This window comes from Bicyclus anynana, chromosome 17 (genome assembly GCF_947172395.1).
Source record: "Bicyclus anynana chromosome 17, ilBicAnyn1.1, whole genome shotgun sequence".
Taxonomy (NCBI): domain Eukaryota; kingdom Metazoa; phylum Arthropoda; class Insecta; order Lepidoptera; family Nymphalidae; genus Bicyclus; species Bicyclus anynana.
This window is the reverse complement of record NC_069099.1, coordinates 4,150,005-4,168,756: the sequence shown is the minus strand read 5'-3', so window position 1 is coordinate 4,168,756 and position 18,752 is coordinate 4,150,005. Positions and strand designations below refer to the sequence as shown.

Sequence of the window (18,752 nt, the reverse complement as noted above, 5' to 3'; positions counted from 1 at the left end):
GCCACCGTTGTTTATTTAAGGCCTCATAATATCTAGCTATCGCAGGTACATAACGGAAAAATGCGTTGTGTATGCATTTGAAGTTCTGTTCACTTGGTAACACTTCACTTGCACTTTCCTTTGAGAAACCGCGAGTTCATTGTCTTGCCTATTGACACAAAAGTGTAGCTGTTGTATATCTAATTAAATTTATGGAATAGTTTTTGGCTAACATACTTGCAACAGTTTGAGTTTAGGAACAACTAAGTTTATTTAAACTTATTCAGATTAACGGCCGAGCTCTTTACCTATTGACATATTTATTCAAATTTAGAATAGTTTTTGGCCAACACACTCGTATTTGCAACAGTTTTGAGCTTAGGAACAACTTCGTTACAACGTAAGCTTATTTAAACTTATTCAGATAATCGGATGAGCTCTTTACCTATTGACATAATTATTTAAATTTAGAACAGTTTTTGGCCAACATACTCGTTATTGCAACAGTTTTGAGTTTAGGAACTACTAAGTTACAACGTAAGCTTATTTTAACTTATTCAGATTAGCGGCTGAGCTCTTTACCTATTGATATAATTATATTGAAATTTAATATAGTTTTTGTAAACTTTTGGAAACACAACTAAGCACTGCACTTTGCCTTTTGACATAAAAGTATAAATTAATATTTAAATTTAGAATAGTTTTTGCCAGCTTGTGGAAACACAACTAAACACTGCACTTAGACTTTTGACATAAAGGTATAAATTAATATTTAAATTTAGAATAGTTTTTGTCAACTTTTGGAAACACAACTAAGCACTAAACTTTGCCTTTTGACATAAAAGTATAAATTAATATTTAAATTTAGGATAGTTTTTACAACTTACTTTGTAACTACTTTGAGTTTGTAAACACAACTAAAGTGTTTTTCAAATATTTCAGAACTAACGTGTTAGTGGGCATGGTGACAGTCGCCTGTATGACGTTTATAATACGTACTATTATCGTGAATCACGGAAAACTTTCAAGACTGAAACGAACTGTTACCCGCTCCATCCTACATGAAACGAACTGTGAGGTATGTGCTTTGATTATTGTCATAAAAGTATGTTTATATAAACTTTTTGTCAACTTGAGTTTCAACTTAACCACTGCCTTTAAAGCAGTGAAACATTTAACTGAACTTGCTCAAACTATTGCCTAGACCCTGTGCTTTGCCTGTGGACATACGAGTACAAGTATTATATAATTGTATAATATATTCATTATTATCATCATCATCATCATCATCATCATCATCATCATCATCATCATCATCATGGTCAGCCGATGGACGTCCACTGCAGGACATAGGCCTTTTGTAGGGACTTCCAAACATCACGATCCTGAGCCACCTGCATCCAGCGAATGCCACTTCAGCTTCGCGACACGCCGAGCTATGTCGGTGACTTTGGTTCTTCTGCGGATCTCCTCATTTCTGATTCGATCACGCAATTTCTAGCATAGCTCGTTCCATCGCCTGTTGTGTGGCTCTGAGCTTCTTATGTGGCCCATAGTTAGCGACCACGTTCAGAACCATTATAATAAGCATAAGATACTCAGAGACACAAAATATCCTCCCACTCTAATATACTCGTGTCTTATCAAAGTGGGCGGATAATTGTGCCTCTGAGTATATATTAAGAATATTTATTTCAAACTTACTTGCAACAATGTTGAGTTGGGAAACAGCAGCTGTCTTCGACTGCGGTGTGAACTAAGCTTATCTAAACTGAAATCACTTATACTAACAACTAATAATGCCGATAGGTTCAATATTAATGTTAATAAGATGATTTTTCCCTTAAAATACATGTTTAACTAAGTACGTACAGCCAGTAAGTGCCACGGATATGGTTCCATGTGAGCTGTTACGTAACGCGTTTGCAATGATTGCAATTATCGAAATATGAGAAAATAATTTCGATGAATTTGAACACGTATTTTTCAATTGAAAACTACATATAACTAATATTTTTTTATGAAAATCATTATTTTATTTGAATTTCAATGCAGCCTTTAGTCATCATTTGTGATTATTAGATAGGCTATGAAAAAAAATAATGATGTTTAAAAGATGTCTTACTTAAAGAAAATTTATTGAAAGTAAATTTAGAGGTTTGGTTTTCAAAATTTACGTTAGGCAATATCTTTTTATCATAAACATAGCAATTGGAAAGTTAGCTTTTAAAATTACTTCTTACAATATTTTGTGGTTATTAAAAATATATAGAGACTCGAGTGAGAGAATAAAATGTGTTACATTTCATTGAGAGTCAATTATTTTCCTATGATCAGACCAACGATTTATTTTCACGTTTACAACATCAGCAAATATACGAATTAATCATTCTGCGATACAAGAAGGTAACAGGTATAATATTTCCAGTCACAATCACAAAGGAAGCGATCGATACGAGAACACGCAATAGAACCGCCCGCCGTATTTCCTCGTGACGCCCGTTGTTAGGTAAACAAATTAGTGCACGGGAGTCATGTGACTCCCGAGATTTGTCTCTAAGGTGGTGTTCACATTGGACTATCGTTAGAACGGTATTCATTTATTTCATAGAAACTTAATATGAATAAATGCCTGAGATATGTGAGAATTGAGGAGTATGTATAGGTAGGAATTGGTGTAAATACATTGTAGAACATTGTAGTTTTAAAAGAAAGTAGTTGGTCCAGGTCTAGCTGGTGGGAGGCTTCGGTCGTGGCTAGTTACCACCCTACTGACAAAAACGTACCGCCAAGCGATTTAGCGTTCGGGTACGATCTCGCGTAGAAACAGAAAGGCGTGTGGATTTTCATCCTCCTCCTAACAAGTTAGTCCGCTTCCATCTTAGATTACATCATCACTTACCATCAGGTGAGATTGTAGTCAAGGGCTAACTTGTAAAGAATACAAATATAAAAGTTACCATGTAGTTATCTTCAATGAAAGTGTTACATAGTAGGTATACAGAAGATGCGACCACGGCTCTTCTTTCGGACTAATTAATTAAAAATAAAAGTGCCACCAATGGCATTAATTAAATGAAAGTTAACTATGAGACAAATTAATAAATGAAAATTGAATCACCTAAAAATACATTAAAAAGAATACTCTAGGGTTACTTGTTTTTAGAGAGGTTAATTGTTATTGTAAATTGAAAAATCACTTACATGGACGTAAAAAATAAAAACAACTCGGAGGTCCTGGGTTCGATCCTCGGCTGGGCTGAGGTTTTCTTAATTGGTCCAGGTCTACCGACAAAGACGTATCACCAATCTATTTAGCGTACCAGTCCGATGTCGTGTGGATTCTCATCCTACTCCTAACAAGTTAGTCCGCTTCCATCTTAGATTGCATCAACATTTACCATCGTGAGATTGTAGTCAATTGCTAACTTGTAAAGAATAAAAAGAAAAGACTAAGGTCGAAAAAGGTAAATTAGGCACAAAGAGAGGATCAATGGAAGGAGATTAACAAAAGGGATTTTTAGGGCGAGGGTGAATGGTAATGTTAGAATGGTGAGGCCATGGCAAATGTTTTTGGACCAAATCCAGGACATTATTAATAAAGTATCCAAGCCAAGAGTATCCTTAACCGAGGAATTTGTAAAAAAAAGTGATGAGAAGGGAAGAAAGAAGCAAGGATTGTAGGGAGTGTAAGAACATGATTTCTGCCTGTTTCTACGGGAAGGCGTGATCGATGATAATAAGTATATAAGTAAACTTACGTAATATTCATAAAAAAAAATATAGTAGCAAATGAAAGACTTTGAAAACTCCCGATTATTACAAAGAACAGGTATTTATACTAAGTACCGGTTTTCGTTTCCTTACATACACTTTTTCTTAGTCAGAAAACAATATGTCAGCTTAACGTGTCGCGAAGCTGAAGTGGCAATGGGCGGGGCACATAGTTCGAAGAGCCGTTGGCCGTTAGGGTACCAAGGTGCTGGAATGACAGCCCCGCACCAGAAAGCGCAGTGTTGGTTGACCCCCCTATCAGGTGGACTGACGACATCAAGCGAGTCGCAGGTATTCGCTGGATGCGGCTCAGTATCGTGGCATTTGGAAATCCCTATAAAAGGCCATGTCCTGCAGTGGACGTCCATCGGCTGACATGATGATGATGATGATGAAACAATATGTCTCAAAAGGACTAATAAAATTACAGTTCTAATTTATGTTAAAACTATTTCCCTTTTAATAACTACAGTTATTATAATATCAGAATAGAAAATTGTTATTAATTTCCATTTCACGTTAATATTACAGTGAAGGCGTCCAATTAAATATGATTATGAATATAATTCAATAGGTATTTGATTATTATCATTCGCGATGAAATCTAACGAGATTCAATGGACAAAAGTTAATTTGAATATGCAATTTCAAATTAATCAATTATTGTTCAAGTAATGGATTAATATTTAAGGACGTCATAATTATGAAAATCTGGTTTAGCAAGTTTCATTTGTATGCTATAAACTTGGTTTATTTTAAGTATTTTGTAGATACAACAAAGATGATTTGTGTCAATAATTTGTTTGGTACGCTTTTTTACTTAAACCACTAGGCTGATTTTTAGCTACATTATGCGTGTGTTACGTTGACTATTTTGAGCCGTATAAATCTATACTAATATATAAAGCTGAAGAATTTGTTTGTTTGTTTTATTCAACGCGCTAATCTCAGGAACTACTGGTCCGATTTGAAAAATTCTTTCAATGTCAGATAGCCCATTTATCAATAAGGCTATAGGTTATATATTAGCCCCGTACTCCTACGAGAACGGGAACCACGCGGCTAAACCGCGCGGCGTCAGCTAGTCCATTATAGTGCTCGCCACGGATCTTTATGTTTGTGAAGTTAGCTCCGGAATCAGTATGCGCAATCTTGCAGACGCGAACACTCCCCGCCCACGCCGTTTGTACCGTTATTGATTCATTGCGCAGTCATTTGTTGCTAACTTCACAAACACAATATCTCGTGGCGGGTTGTACGTTGGGTATCTTCATATAACTACACAAGGAAATAGTAAATACGAGGGGTGAAATCGTGGGGCGCTCGTTCGTATTTACCTACCATATAGTAATCTAGATGAACGATGACAGAACGTTGGACTGCGTGCAATCCTAGAATCGCATTACACACAGAATAAAGAATGATCCAGAATGAGTCTTTACTCATTGTAAATATTTGTGTGATGAGCATGGGTGTTTTCAAGTGTCTGTGTGTATTTATACATTATATAAGTATTTATATGCAGTATATAAATGTACATAAATATTATAATATCAACTATCTTAGTACCCATAACACAAGCTATTCTGTATGCTTACTTTGGGGCTAGATAGTGATGTGTATTGTTTAAGTATATTTATTTATTATTTATTTATTTAAAACAAACGTCACGCGTCTCCTTGACATCCGAATATGCAAACTTTTTTAAATTTGTATTTCAAATTTTAATTCTAACAGCAATACCGTAAATTATTATAATAGGTAAACAATAATTACGAATAAAAAACTACTCCATCTTAATTCTTTTGTTTTCAAAATTTTCTTAAAAATATTGAATAACTCAAGACGCCATTTTTCTTGAATAATATTGATAATTGCGACTAAATAATGCGACGCTTCGTGTCGTACTGACTCGAGAATGTATTCGTTCTTAATTTTGTATTTGGAACGGCTACGACACCGTCGCTTTCCGTGCGCTCTATCTAGCTAATAATCTTCAATCAAATCGAAGAAACAAAAACATGTTTTTTTATTCAAGTAGATCATTGACTGTACAGTGTGTATGTGCCTTTAGAATCTTTTAGACTCGTTTACAGCGCCGTTGAAATTTACTCACAAAACTTGACGATTAGGCGCGCAAAGGGCTTGCTGGGAACATGTGATGTGCTGTGTTTCGTTTCGGAGCTTTTGTTTGAGCTTCAACATGCATGTACGCAGGTAGGAGCGGAAAATATTTTCCTAGGAAACAGTTTTTCTTATACTATAGCACGTCCCGCAGTTTTATCCGCGTAGTGCCTGTTCCTGTAGGAATATGGGAATAAAATATAATTCATGACACTCGTAAATAACGTGGCTTTCTATTGGTAACAGAATTTTTAATGTCGGTTTAGTAGATCCAGTGATTATTCACCATAAACTTTCAAATTGTACCACAGTTTCTCTTATACTATAGCGGATGCCTTGCAGTTTTATCCGCGTAGTGCCTGTTCCTGTAAGAATATGGGAATAAAATATAATTCATGACACTCGTAAATAAAGTGGCTTTCTATTGGGGAAAGAATTTTTAATGTCAGTTTAGTAGATCCAGTGATTATCCACCATAAACTTACAAATTGTACCACAGTTTTTCTTATACTATAGCGGATGCCTCGCAGTTTTATCCGCGTAGAGCTTGTTCCTGTAGGAATATGGGAATAAAATATAGCTTATGATACTCGTAAATAACGTGGCTTTCTATTGGGGAAAGAATTTTTAATGTCGGTTTAGTAGATCCAGTGATTATCACCCATAAACTACTGTACCTCTTTAGTATAGATTTGCGCTTGACTACCTTGCTTGATTAAAGGCAATGTTGCTTGAATTGAAATTTAACAGTGTTTTTAAAAGATTGCCACGATGGAACATGATTTCTATTCATGCCGAAGAAAATGTAAAAAATGCTACGCGCTACTACTTAGAACCCTCCCCTCTCATTCTGAGAGGAGACTCGAGCTCAGCAGTAAGCCGAATATGGGTTGATGACGACGACTACTTAGAACGTATGTCTAAGTAGTTAGCGCGTTTACCTAGAAGCTATAAAACGTATTTTTTATATTTTCTTCGGCATTGATAGAAATAATGTTCCTATTGTGGCAATCTTTCGAAAAACACTATTAAAACTTTAAGGGTTTCCTTCATCTAAGTCTATGGTGACTGGGAGATAATTTATCATATCATCTGTAAAATTAATTAATTTGTTTTTAAGGTCCACATTCATGTTGACAGTTGTGGTTATAACAATGACTCGTGGCGTAACAGCAGAATCATCCAAATCAATTAGCAAGGATTTCAGAGATAAGAGACAAGTCAACGGACTACCACTAGTGTACCCATATGGAGGAACTTATAAGGTAATTTTATTTATCTAAACATCTGTAGTAATATTATAAAGAGGTAAAGTTTGCTGAGGTTGAAATTATAAGGTAATTTTATCTATCTAAACATCTATAGTAATATTATAAAGAGGTAAAGTTTGGTGAGGTTGTAATGAACCAATTTTGGAAATTCTTTTAGCAATAAAAAGCTACGTTATTTGTGAGTGTTATAGGCTATAATATATCCCCGGGTTTCCACGGGTACGGGAACTATGCAGATGGAACTGCGAAACGTCAGCATCAATTGTATAAATTGCTGGAATGACGATCTCGTACCCCCAATAGATGGAACGATGGGGTCAAGCGGGTAGCAAAGGGGGCTGCTGGATTTGAACAGCTTTAAGCCGTAGATTTGGAAGTCCTTCAAACAAGCCTCTTATAAGGATAGCTTTCTATACCCATTTTATCTATCTTCAAAGATCACATAGTTATAGTGAAAGCCAAATTTGACGCTGACGAAGTAGCGAACTTCCGCTTTTATTTAATTCTTTTTTTTTAATCTTTACAAGTTAGCCCTTGACAATCACACCTGATGGTAAGTGATGGTGCAATCTAAGATGTAAGCGGGCTAACTTGTTAGGAGAAGGATGAAAATCACACCCCTTTCGGTTTCATACTGCGCCACGGACGTTTTATTTAGTTCATTTGAATACAGCCTTTAATTTTCAAGCTTGTAAAGAATCCACCAACTCGCACTTGCCTGATTTTTCATTTCAATTCAGTTACCAGTTTCAGTTCAGAAAAAAATATTCTGAAAATTACATTCGACGCATCATATTTGGCTTGTGAAATACAAAGTGCAAAAATGGAGCCGTATACGAAATTGTTTCCGAATAATAAAAAATATTACTTTTTATTAATAAAACTCCTGTCGCCTACATCGCAGAGCTTGTGGTTACACGCGGCGTGAACTGTCGCATATGTCAGTTCATATTGTGAATATTAAAATTGTTAACAGAACGCAACAAGTTTCCTTAAAAATTGCAATCATATTCATGTTTTAGCACTCTCTTTTGAGTGATATAACTTTTAACTGGTGGGAGGCTTCGGCCGTGGCTAGTTACCACTTTACCGGCAAAGACGGACCGCCAAGCGATTTAGAGTTCCAGTACGATGTCCTGTAGAAATCGAAGGGGGTGTGGATTTTCATCCTTCTAACAAGTTAGCCCGCTTCCATCTTAGATTGCATCATCACTTACCATCAGGTGAGATTGTAGTCAAGGGCTAACTTGTAAAGAATAAAAACAATTAATAGTTTATTCTCTTGTAGTTGGTCGGTTGACTGGTTGGTTGCTTTTGGTAGATGTTTGAGACAAGTTGAAAATTTATCGTGTACCTACTCTAACATAGAACTGGAGATCATCATCATCACCATTATGAACCCATATTCGGCTCACTGCTGCGCACGAGTCTCATATAAGAACAAGAGGGTTTTGGCTAATAGTCAACTAAAATAGGCTGTATTTTATTTATTTCTGTATTCTTAGGAATAGAATACAGCCTGGAAACAGGAACTGGACCTACGCGGGTGAATCCGCTTGCCGTTTGCTAGTAAGTACTTAATATAAATGATTGGAAATTTGAATTTTACTTCCAACATACTTTTCATCGTGAGAAAGCTTGCACACCTGAGAATTTTCTCAATTCTCTACGTGTGTGAAGTCTGCCAATTCGCATTGGGCCTCTCATTCTTATAGGAGACTCGTGCTCAATAGTGAGCCGAATAGGGGTTGTAAATGATGATGATACTTTTCATTTCAGCTCCTTATAGGCTTCGCTCTTCCAGTGCCAAGTGAAGACCATATCAATTTGTTATTTGCGTGCAACTTTCAATACCAATATCTTCAATTCCAAAACATAACAGAACTGTCCCGTTACTATTTCATCAACACAGTGTCGAGAGAACAGCGGGATGCCGAACTTGTATCGAGGAGGGATGAAAGGATCGTTTTCTATAGAGCTATGGCTGAATTATTGGAAATGTAAGTACTTGGCACTTTGAACTTTTTTTTGAAGTGATAACTTGTGGGAGGGTAAATCGCTTCGTAACGTAACGTGTTACGGCGTCACTCTGTCTGGCTTCCCTTTCTCTCACGCATATGGCAGCAGCTTCTGTCGAGTGTCCCGAGACGCAAACTTTTTTTTTAATCTATACTAATATTATAAAGAGTTAAAGGTTGTGTTATTGTAAAGGGTAATCTCTATATATATTTAACCGATTTTAAAAATTATTTTACCACTAGAAAGACACGTTATTTTTGAGTGACATATATGATAAATTATTATCCTGGTTTTATTATAGGAACGGGATATACGTGGGGCTTCGGATAGTTATAAAAAGAGTCCCTCGCTGTTTACGATAAACAGGAAAACTACTGAACGCATTTACAAACATCAAATCAAATGAGAAATGTTGTCCTACTGTATGATACCCCGACGGGTCGTTAGTAAGCATCGGATGACATTTATTATAGAATCTCAATGTCAACTAACATACGTCAAAGTTAGTGAATTGGCCTGCTGGCCATATAAGTCTTCCATTGTAAGACATTGTTCAATCTTCTGACTGTTGTGTTTACAGGAAAGGCATGAATGGTCAGGACTGCGTGTTGCGAGCTATTTGCGAAGCGGCCCAATATCCGGTACACGAGGAAGCTCTTGTCGGAGAGGTCTTACACATACTGTTAACGTGAGTACAAACATCTAATTCGATTTCAATTCCGGCCATACAGTGTCTATATTATGTTTGAAATAAGTACTGGTCTACGGCCCGAGGTTTCACTCGCGCAGTTTCTGTTTCAGTGAGACTACGGGATAAATTACACTCACAAATTACGTGGTTTTCTAGTGGTAAAAGAATTTTCAAAATCCTTCTACAACACTACAAACTTAACCTCTTATTAGGACATGATATAGATAAACCTATAATTAAATCGTAGTTTATTTATTTATTATTGTACTTGTTTCTACTCCAATTTCGTAAGCTTTTTTTTTATTCTTTACAAGTTAGCCCTTGACTTCAAACTCACCTGATGGTAAGTGATGATGCAATATAAGTTTGTATGTTAAGTTTTATTAATTCTTTTATTTTTTTAATCATGGTCGTATAAAGTTTTGAATTCCACTTCATAATTAGCTATTGTTGTTTATTTCTCTTTGCTTCTCTGTTTATCTGGTTTTTTGTTTACCTTGAGTTGTGGATTTGGAGGGTTGTTTTTGGATACCTTAGGCAAAATTTAGTCTTTGTTTCAATTTAAATTCGTGATGTGCAAAATAATATGCTATGTAGACTGTAACTAGTTTCTCGTCCTATAATTTAGCTTGTTTTATCTATACCGTCACTTACCATGCAGTTGCAGATCATCTTAGTCAATACCTAGTTACATTAATTTTTAGAAAAAGTTATTAAAACTTGTACCTGCTGCAACAACTCGTAAACATTTGTGAACGGACGAAGGCTGTAATAGAAAACGGAATGTTGTATTTCCGATGTAATCGTCAAGAACAGAATACACGTCAAATACCAACAAGCACAATCGCTATGAGAGCAGGTAGCTTGACTGCGGCTTTTCTTGAGTAGGGTGACCATATTAAACAAGAATGACCATAGTCTTCACAGACAAGGCAGTTTGAGTAAAATAAAGCTAATTTTAGTATTTAAACTATCGTGGGTTGTCAAAGTTTGGATCGTGCCGTGTTGTAAGAACCAGCTCATGAGTAAGGGTCCCGTATGGATTCTAGTCGGGCATACTCACACATTGTATCACGTGAGTTTTAGTCGTTTTTTATAATCAATTAATATAAAACTAATTAATATTAATATCATTAAATTGGCAAGTGCAACTGAATTATTTATTTTCTTTTCTGTATCAACTCCGTATCCACATAGTAGAGTATTCTACAGTCTTTTTAGATGAAATGGAATAAATGATAACTGGCAGTGGCAGTTAAAATTGGATCATAAAATAAAGATTGTAAAGACATTAACCAGTAAATAGCAATATCACTAACTAGTAAAAAACAAAAACATTTCTGTTACATTTTTGATGAAAATATTTAAAAGAATGAATTTTTACTTAATGCGTTAAGAAACTTAACCAATTTTTTCCTAATACCTATACAAATCATGCCTATGTGAAATGTTCGGAGTAATACATGCAGGCCGCTTCTCCGCGTTGGTCTCTTTAATTTCTACTCGCAATTAAAGTGAACTTATTGAATCAGCTTTCAAGATATTTATTTATATTCAACAGCGAAGTATTTATCCTTAAGTAGCCTTATTTTTGTATAACTTTTACTAAGTAAATTCAAATTCAAACTTTTGACACGTCAGTTGACTATTTGTAAAGAATCTACCACCGCACCGGTTCGCAATGCTGGTTCTGCTGGGAAGAAACCGGCAAGAGACTCTACAGTTGCTTCTTTAAAAAAATCATACAATTGAAGACAACTAAACACAAGTAATAAAACAAAATAAGTCTTCTTAAGATTACAATAAAAGTAACAGTACAAATGAAGTAAGAATTTAATCTACAAAGTATGAGTATCCTCGTAAGTCCAGTTTTGTTTTCACAACGTGTGGTGTGTCTTCTTTATCAAAACCACTGCTTGTATATTTTATCGCGTTTCAGTCTTCCCCTGTGGTAAAATAGAGCTACACGTACTACGTCTTTTAGAGTTTTAAAGATGAATGTATGCAAACTTCACCATCACGTGCAAAGAACCTTTAGTACGGAATTCTCACAGAGAAAGCTAGTTTGCGAGTATGGGTGGATTATTTTCTAGTCATCATTATCAACCCATATTGGGATCACTGTTGAACTTGAGTCTCTTCTCAGAATGAGAGGGGTTAGACCCAATAGTCCACCACGCTGGCCCAATGCGGAATGGCAGACTTCACACACAATGTTTTTCCTTCACCGTTTGAGACACGTGATGTTCTTAAAATGCTCACAACTGAAAAATTGGAGAAGAAGAAGAAGAAAGAAGAAATATACTTTATTGTACATTAAAAACAAAAATAAACAATAACTTATAATAACACTTAGAAACTAATGTACAAATGGCGGTCTTATCGCTAAAGAGCGATCTCTTCCAGACAACCACTGTGGAAGAGAAAAAAAAAAACGTAAGCACCGATTCGGGTATACGCACACAAAAAATAAGAAAAGTTAAGTAATTTAAATACATAAATATTAAGCAATAATACATAATAATAATACATAGACTATACTTAACTACATCATACATATATACAAAGAAATACATATATACATACATACATACATACATACATACATACATACATACACACATACATACATACATACATACACACATACATACATACATGAAAACCTGCAAAACATAAAAACAAGACGGCATCTAAGGGAAGACAAAAGAAAAATAAATAAACAAAATAATTCAAAAATAATAATAAATAAACATAATACACATACAAGCGTAATTTGGATTAATAAGTTAAATTAAAAGATCAGGGAGGAAAAAAGTGCATGTTTACCAGCCGTTTGAAAGAGGTTAGAGATTGGGCACGCCGAAAGTCTAAGGGCAATGAATTCCAGAGCCGAGCAGCTTTAACAGAAAAGGATTTAGAATAGAAGGAAGTATTATGGGAAGGAATTTTTAAGATTAGGTTGTCTTCAGAGCGAAGGGAGCGACAGTGAGTATCACTTAGAAAGCTAAAACGCTCTTTTAAATAAATCGGAGTCGTAGGATTAAACAGGACATTATACAAAAAAGACAGAATGTGAGTATTCCTGCGAAGGCGGATCGAGGGCCACTTGAGTTTTTCGCGAAATTCGGAAACATGGTCATATTTGCGAAGTCCAAATATGAATCTTATACAAACATTCTGAATGCGCTCAAGTTTATCCAGTAATTCTTCACTCAAATTTAGATAACAAGTGTCCGCGTAATCGAGAATTGGTAACAGGAGAGATTGTGCAAGCGCAATTTTAGTAGATAAAGGAAGGAAGTTTCGTAACCTACGAAGTGACCCTACGGATGCAAACACCTTCCCACTTACTCTGCTTACCTGAGGGGCCCAAGTGAAATACTTGTCAAAAGTAACTCCGAGATTTTTAACCGTGTCACTAAATGGCACACGCGTTCCATCAAAGATTACGTATGGAATATTATCCCAGTCAATACGTGCAACCAAACTGTGACTGCCTATAATAATAACTTGGGTTTTAGACGGATTGACTTTAAGGCCATAAGCCTTACTCCATTGCACTATACAATCTAAATCTTTATTTATGGCATCTATTGCATTGGGTAAATCAGCCAGTTTGGACTGAGCATATATTTGGAGATCATCTGCATACAGGTGATAGAGCGAGGTAAGTTGAAGAGTAATAGAACTTATAAAAAGAGAAAAAAGAAGAGGAGACAACACGCCACCTTGCGGTACGCCGGCAGAAATTGTGCACCAATCAGACACAGAGTCATTGACTCGCACACGCTGCCGACGTCCGAACAAGTAACTATGAAACCAGTCAATCACATTAGGAGATATGTTGAGAGAAGCTAGTTTGGCTAGTAGAAGTTCGAAATCGACATTATTAAATGCATTGCTGAAATCTAGTAAGGCCAACACTGTGACACACTGATTGTCCATATTAAAACGAATATCTTCGGTAATTTTTACTAATGCAGTAGTCGTACTATGACCAGTGCGGAAACCAGATTGAAAAGGATTTAAAAGATTCTGTCGGGTTAGGAAAAGGCTTAATTGACGATGGACTAAACGCTCAAAAACTTTCGAAAGGAATGGGAGGATGGAAATAGGCCTATAGTCAGAAAAGCAGGAAGGATTTAATTTTTTGGGTAGTGGAATGACTTGAGCATCCTTCCAAGAGGAAGGAAAACTCCCGGAAGACATGGAGAAATTGAATAAGGATTTAATTATTGGAGCTAGAAGGTTAATGAGAGGAATAATCATCTTCCGACTAATGCAGTCAGTACCAATAGCATCAGAGTTGACCTCACGAATACTTCTCTCAACATCACTATCAGTGACTTGACAGAAAATAAAAGCAGGATCATCAGAAGTGGGTAAAGCTAGTAAATTATTTTTAGTAGTAAGTTTAGTGGCGTCATCAATGACGCAAGTAGAGGAAAAGTGGCTATTAAGCTGATTTAAATTTATGTTGAAGGAGCTATTATTTTGACGCGCTAAATTTTTTCCTAGAGACTTAAGAAATGTCCACACTCGACCTGAATCTTCTTCTTCGAGTATGGATTTGTGGATATGGCGTCGTTGCATGTCTCTACACAACCTGTTGCAGCGATTCCGAATAATATGATATTTTTCCTTATTGGCATCACAATTGTTGGATCTATACTTGGCTTTAGCCGAGTTTTTTTTACCCTGTAAAATTTTAATTTCCTCAGTAAGCCAGGGAGCAGGGAGGTGCTTAAGCCGAACAGGACGTATTGGAGCATGTACTTCATATAGTTGAGTAAGGAGAGAATTAAAGCTCTCAACCCTACTGTCAATGTTAGCTCCAGTAAGAACATTGGTCCAGTCAATCCCAGCAGCGTCTTCCCTCAAGCGATTTATGTCCATACTACCAAAATTACGCAGCAGAAGGATTCTCGATTTATTTTTAGGTGGACGAATTTTGTATGAGAGAAAAATCAAGTCATGATACGAAAAGGCATCAGCGGGACATTGGCCATGTTTGGCGACATGATCAGGGGAAGAAACTAAGATGATATCCAGAAGAGATGGGCACGAATTAGGAAAAGAATGTGTAGCTAGAAGAGGAAGTATTTGTAAGTTGGCTGCTCTCACTATTGTTTTTAGACGCAGAGAGCGGAAATCTGCTTTTAGCAGGCAGGTATTGAAATCCCCCATAATAATATTATGCGAATACAATGGAATAAATCTGTCTAAAAGAGTTTCAAAAGCAGGGAAGTAGTCAATAGTGAGATTAGGATTATAATACACGCCAAGTAAAACTTTAGTATTAGAAAATAATACTTCGATAAATAAATGTTCCGCTCCCGGCGCGGCCTGGGCGTCAGATAAATTTATGATATTAAAGGGTATGTGAGAGCGTAAATATATGGCAACACCACCCCCAGTCCGGTGAATGCGATCATTACGTATTAGTTGAAATCCCGGAATTGCATAGGTTGTAGAGGACAGACACGGTTTTAACCATGATTCTGAAATCAGAATGGCGTGTATGAACTTATTATCAAAAGATGAGAGCAAATCTGGATAATGTGCAGGAATACTCTGGGCGTTGATATGAACAACATTAAAATTTTTAGGAACATCAGAGAAGTGAGAAGTAAGATCATCAGATAAAGAAGGAAGGCTGTGAAAACTGGAATCACTATTGATTCCCTCGAGGGATGAAAGTGAAAAAAATGAATCGTCAAGGTTTTCATTTTGACTAGACATGTAAAGTATAGTACTATAATATACTATATAAATAAATTAAAAATAGTTAAAGCAGAAAAAAAAAATAATAATAATAATACTAATTAAAATAAATATATATTTTAGATAATAAAAAAAAATTATAATAATAATAATAAATATATATTTTAGATAATAAAAAAAAAAAATTATAATAATAATAATAAAATAATATAAAATATAAAAGTAAATAAGCCTTGTGACGTTTGATCGCCAATCGAACCCTTACCTTCCAGATAAACATAAGGAAAACTAATTAATAATGCTAACACACAGAATCAGCAACAATAATAAAAAAAAAGAGAATTAAATCAAAAATAAATAGCAATATTAATAACAGAAATTTGAGCACGAATGGTAAAGATATTCCAAATATTAATTTTTATATTATTATAAACGAATCTTGAAATTCCTCAGAAACACAAGATGCTTGTATCAATTAAAACATTTTTAGTAAACATTTTTAGTTAGCCTGTGGTGCTTTGACACTACGTTGACAAATGACAAGTTGACATCATGTATACTACTCTGTGGTTGACATAGACAATACTGACGTACGATTTCACGACGTACGATTTGACGTACGATTGGAGGTGCATGCTCCGGACCGCATTCGAACCCACACCCTCCGGAATCGGAGGCATAGGTATATCTAGTGAGCTATCACGGTACAGTTTCTTGTAGTTATAGTTATTTGTGACAATGATCGACTGGAAAAGTGTTACAACCATGCTACCCGGTAAACAGCATTGATGTGTTGCGGTCTGGAGAGTATTGCAGGACTGCAGGTGTAATAACATTGATATGAGGTTTTAGCATTACTTCAAGTTGGTAGGACGTCCATAGCAAACTATTGCTCTGTTATATATTATACCTTTTTTGTAAAAAAACCCACTAAAATCGGCGCTGCAGCTAGCTGCAGCTTTATGAGTGATGACCTTTATTTGGTTAACATGTTATCATTTATTTATCATTATTAACAACCCATAATCGGCTCACTGTTACTGATCACGAGTTTCCTCTCAGACTGAGAGGGGTTAGGCTAATAGTCCACCACGCTGGCCTAATGCGGATTGGCAGACTTCTCACTTCGCACACGTAGAGAATTAAGAAAATTCTCAGGTATGGTATAATAATAATAATAATAATAATAATAATAATAATAATAATAATAGTTTATTTAAAGGTAAAAACCCAGTGTAAAACAAACAATAATATTAACAATACAAAAATAGTAAAAATAGTAATTAAAATTGACATTACACTAATTTAATTGTCTAACTAGTATAGGTATTATCTATACATATTCGTATGTTCTGCTACTTTCTATTAGGCTCTTGGTGCACTGAAAGCCAATGTATAGGTTTCTTGTCCATTGTTTATGACACCGAAAAGTCAGAAGAAAAGAAGACGCATACCTCAGACCAGATTCGAACCTACGCCCTTCCGAAGCGAAGGAAGAAGTTATATTCACTATACTATCACGATTTATTTATGTATTGTTATTATATTTATTTCCTTATATTTGCCTGTCGCATTACGATAACATTAATTACCTTCTTCTGCATATATGCAATGGTTTACGAATTAATTATAACGAGTAGACGGGTAATTCCTAAAAAAAAATACTTTGAGAAAAAAAAAATACATGTTGGTATTTCTTTTTCGTAAAACATAAATATTCACACTCGGGTGAAAATCGATGCTTTTATTAATAATTCGTTATATTGTTATTACAGGCCAGATTACGGGCATTCGTCTTTCGAAGAGCTAGAGCCGGAGTGGCAGGAAGCGATGTCGACGTACAACGACGCGGCAACGGCGGGGCGGCAGATGTTCGACTGCGGATACATATACAGCGGCTGTCCCCAAGAGCAGGCCATATTAGATATAATCACAACACTGAGAGATGAATAATCCCTTTATTCAAATGTTAGAATATTCCTTTATTCATAACAAAGTGTTTCTCCCCTTATAATAAAATCAAAAATCATTTATTTCAAGTAGGCTCAGTTTACAAGCACTTTTGACACGTCAGTTGACTATTTGTAAAGATTCAACACCGGTTCGGAAGGCAGGTTCTGCTGAGAAGAAACCGGCAAGAAACTCAACAGTTGCTCTTTTTAAAAAATTATACAGTAATCATCAATATTATATCAGCCGGTCATCATCATCATCATCATATCAGCCGATGGACGTCCACTGCAGGACATAGGCCTTTTGTAGGGACTTCCAAACATCACGGTTCAGCACGGCTATTCTCTAACGATGTTTTGTATAACTCGCAAGTGCGAGTATCGAATTCACAGCTATCTTTCTCATTCTATAGTTATCGTGTAAACAGAGAGAGATAGACGCGCTTGCGAGTTATAAAAATATCGTTACAGTTTTTGCCTAGCTGAGCCGCTTGCAACCAGTGAATCTCTGCGGCTCGCTTGATGTCGTCATTCCACCTGGTGGGGGGTCGACCAACACTGCGCTTTGTAGGGTCACCATTCCAGCACCTTAGGACCCTAAAGTCATACATTATGCATAAAGGAGTAAATTCAATATCTCTCATATTTAGTTATAGATAAATAAAATACCAGTAAAGTTAATCGTACGAATGGTTTGAGGGACAACCTTACTTTGCCATTGGAAAATTGTTAGCCCCATACATTGATATAGGTCAGTGTACCAACTGTATAAATAGGTTTCATGTGTATTAATTTTAACTTACGAATGTGTATGATATCCAATTTACCAATAACATTTTTTTTTATTTTATAACTTTACCAACACGGTGGAAAAACGTTCATTGATTTAATTTTATGTATGTACACGTACAGAATATAATGTACAGGGCTACAAAAACATATTTAAAAATCTTTTTTTAATGTAATTCATGTAATCACGTCTCGAAAAAATATGAAAAAACATTTTTTCAATCTAGTAAATGAATTATTTAAGAACATTAAAAAAGTGTCAACTAGCTTATTCAAGTAAATTTTGGAAATATTTAACCCTAAACTGACCCAATGGGAATCGAACCCAAGACCTCTCTGTTGCAATCCACATCACTACCAACTGTGCCAGATAGGTCGGCAAAAGTCGTTTACTAACATGCGAAGCTATAAGCGAAATCTAGTTCA

At 35.7% G+C, this 18,752-nt stretch overlaps 1 protein-coding gene across 1 annotated transcript; it reads left to right on the top strand.

Moving 5' to 3' along the window:
• Positions 1–7,031: 7,031 nt before the first annotated feature.
• Positions 7,032–17,747, top strand: LOC112044686 (uncharacterized). The gene is made up of 4 exons (XM_024080606.2): positions 7,032–7,142; positions 8,928–9,148; positions 9,748–9,855; positions 17,361–17,747. Exons 1-4 carry the CDS (start codon positions 7,032–7,034, stop codon positions 17,536–17,538), a joined length of 618 nt encoding a protein of 205 aa, XP_023936374.2. The 3' UTR covers positions 17,539–17,747.
• Positions 17,748–18,752: the final 1,005 nt, after the last annotated feature.

Coding starts and splice junctions, on each gene's coding strand:
- LOC112044686 (XM_024080606.2), top strand. CDS start 7,032: ATGACTCGTGGCGTAACAGCAGAATCATCCAAATCAATTAGCAAGGAT. Junction 7,143..8,927: donor CATATGGAGGAACTTATAAG/GTAATTTTATTT, acceptor TTTTCATTTCAG/CTCCTTATAGGCTTCGCTCT. Junction 9,856..17,360: donor GTCTTACACATACTGTTAAC/GTGAGTACAAAC, acceptor TTGTTATTACAG/GCCAGATTACGGGCATTCGT.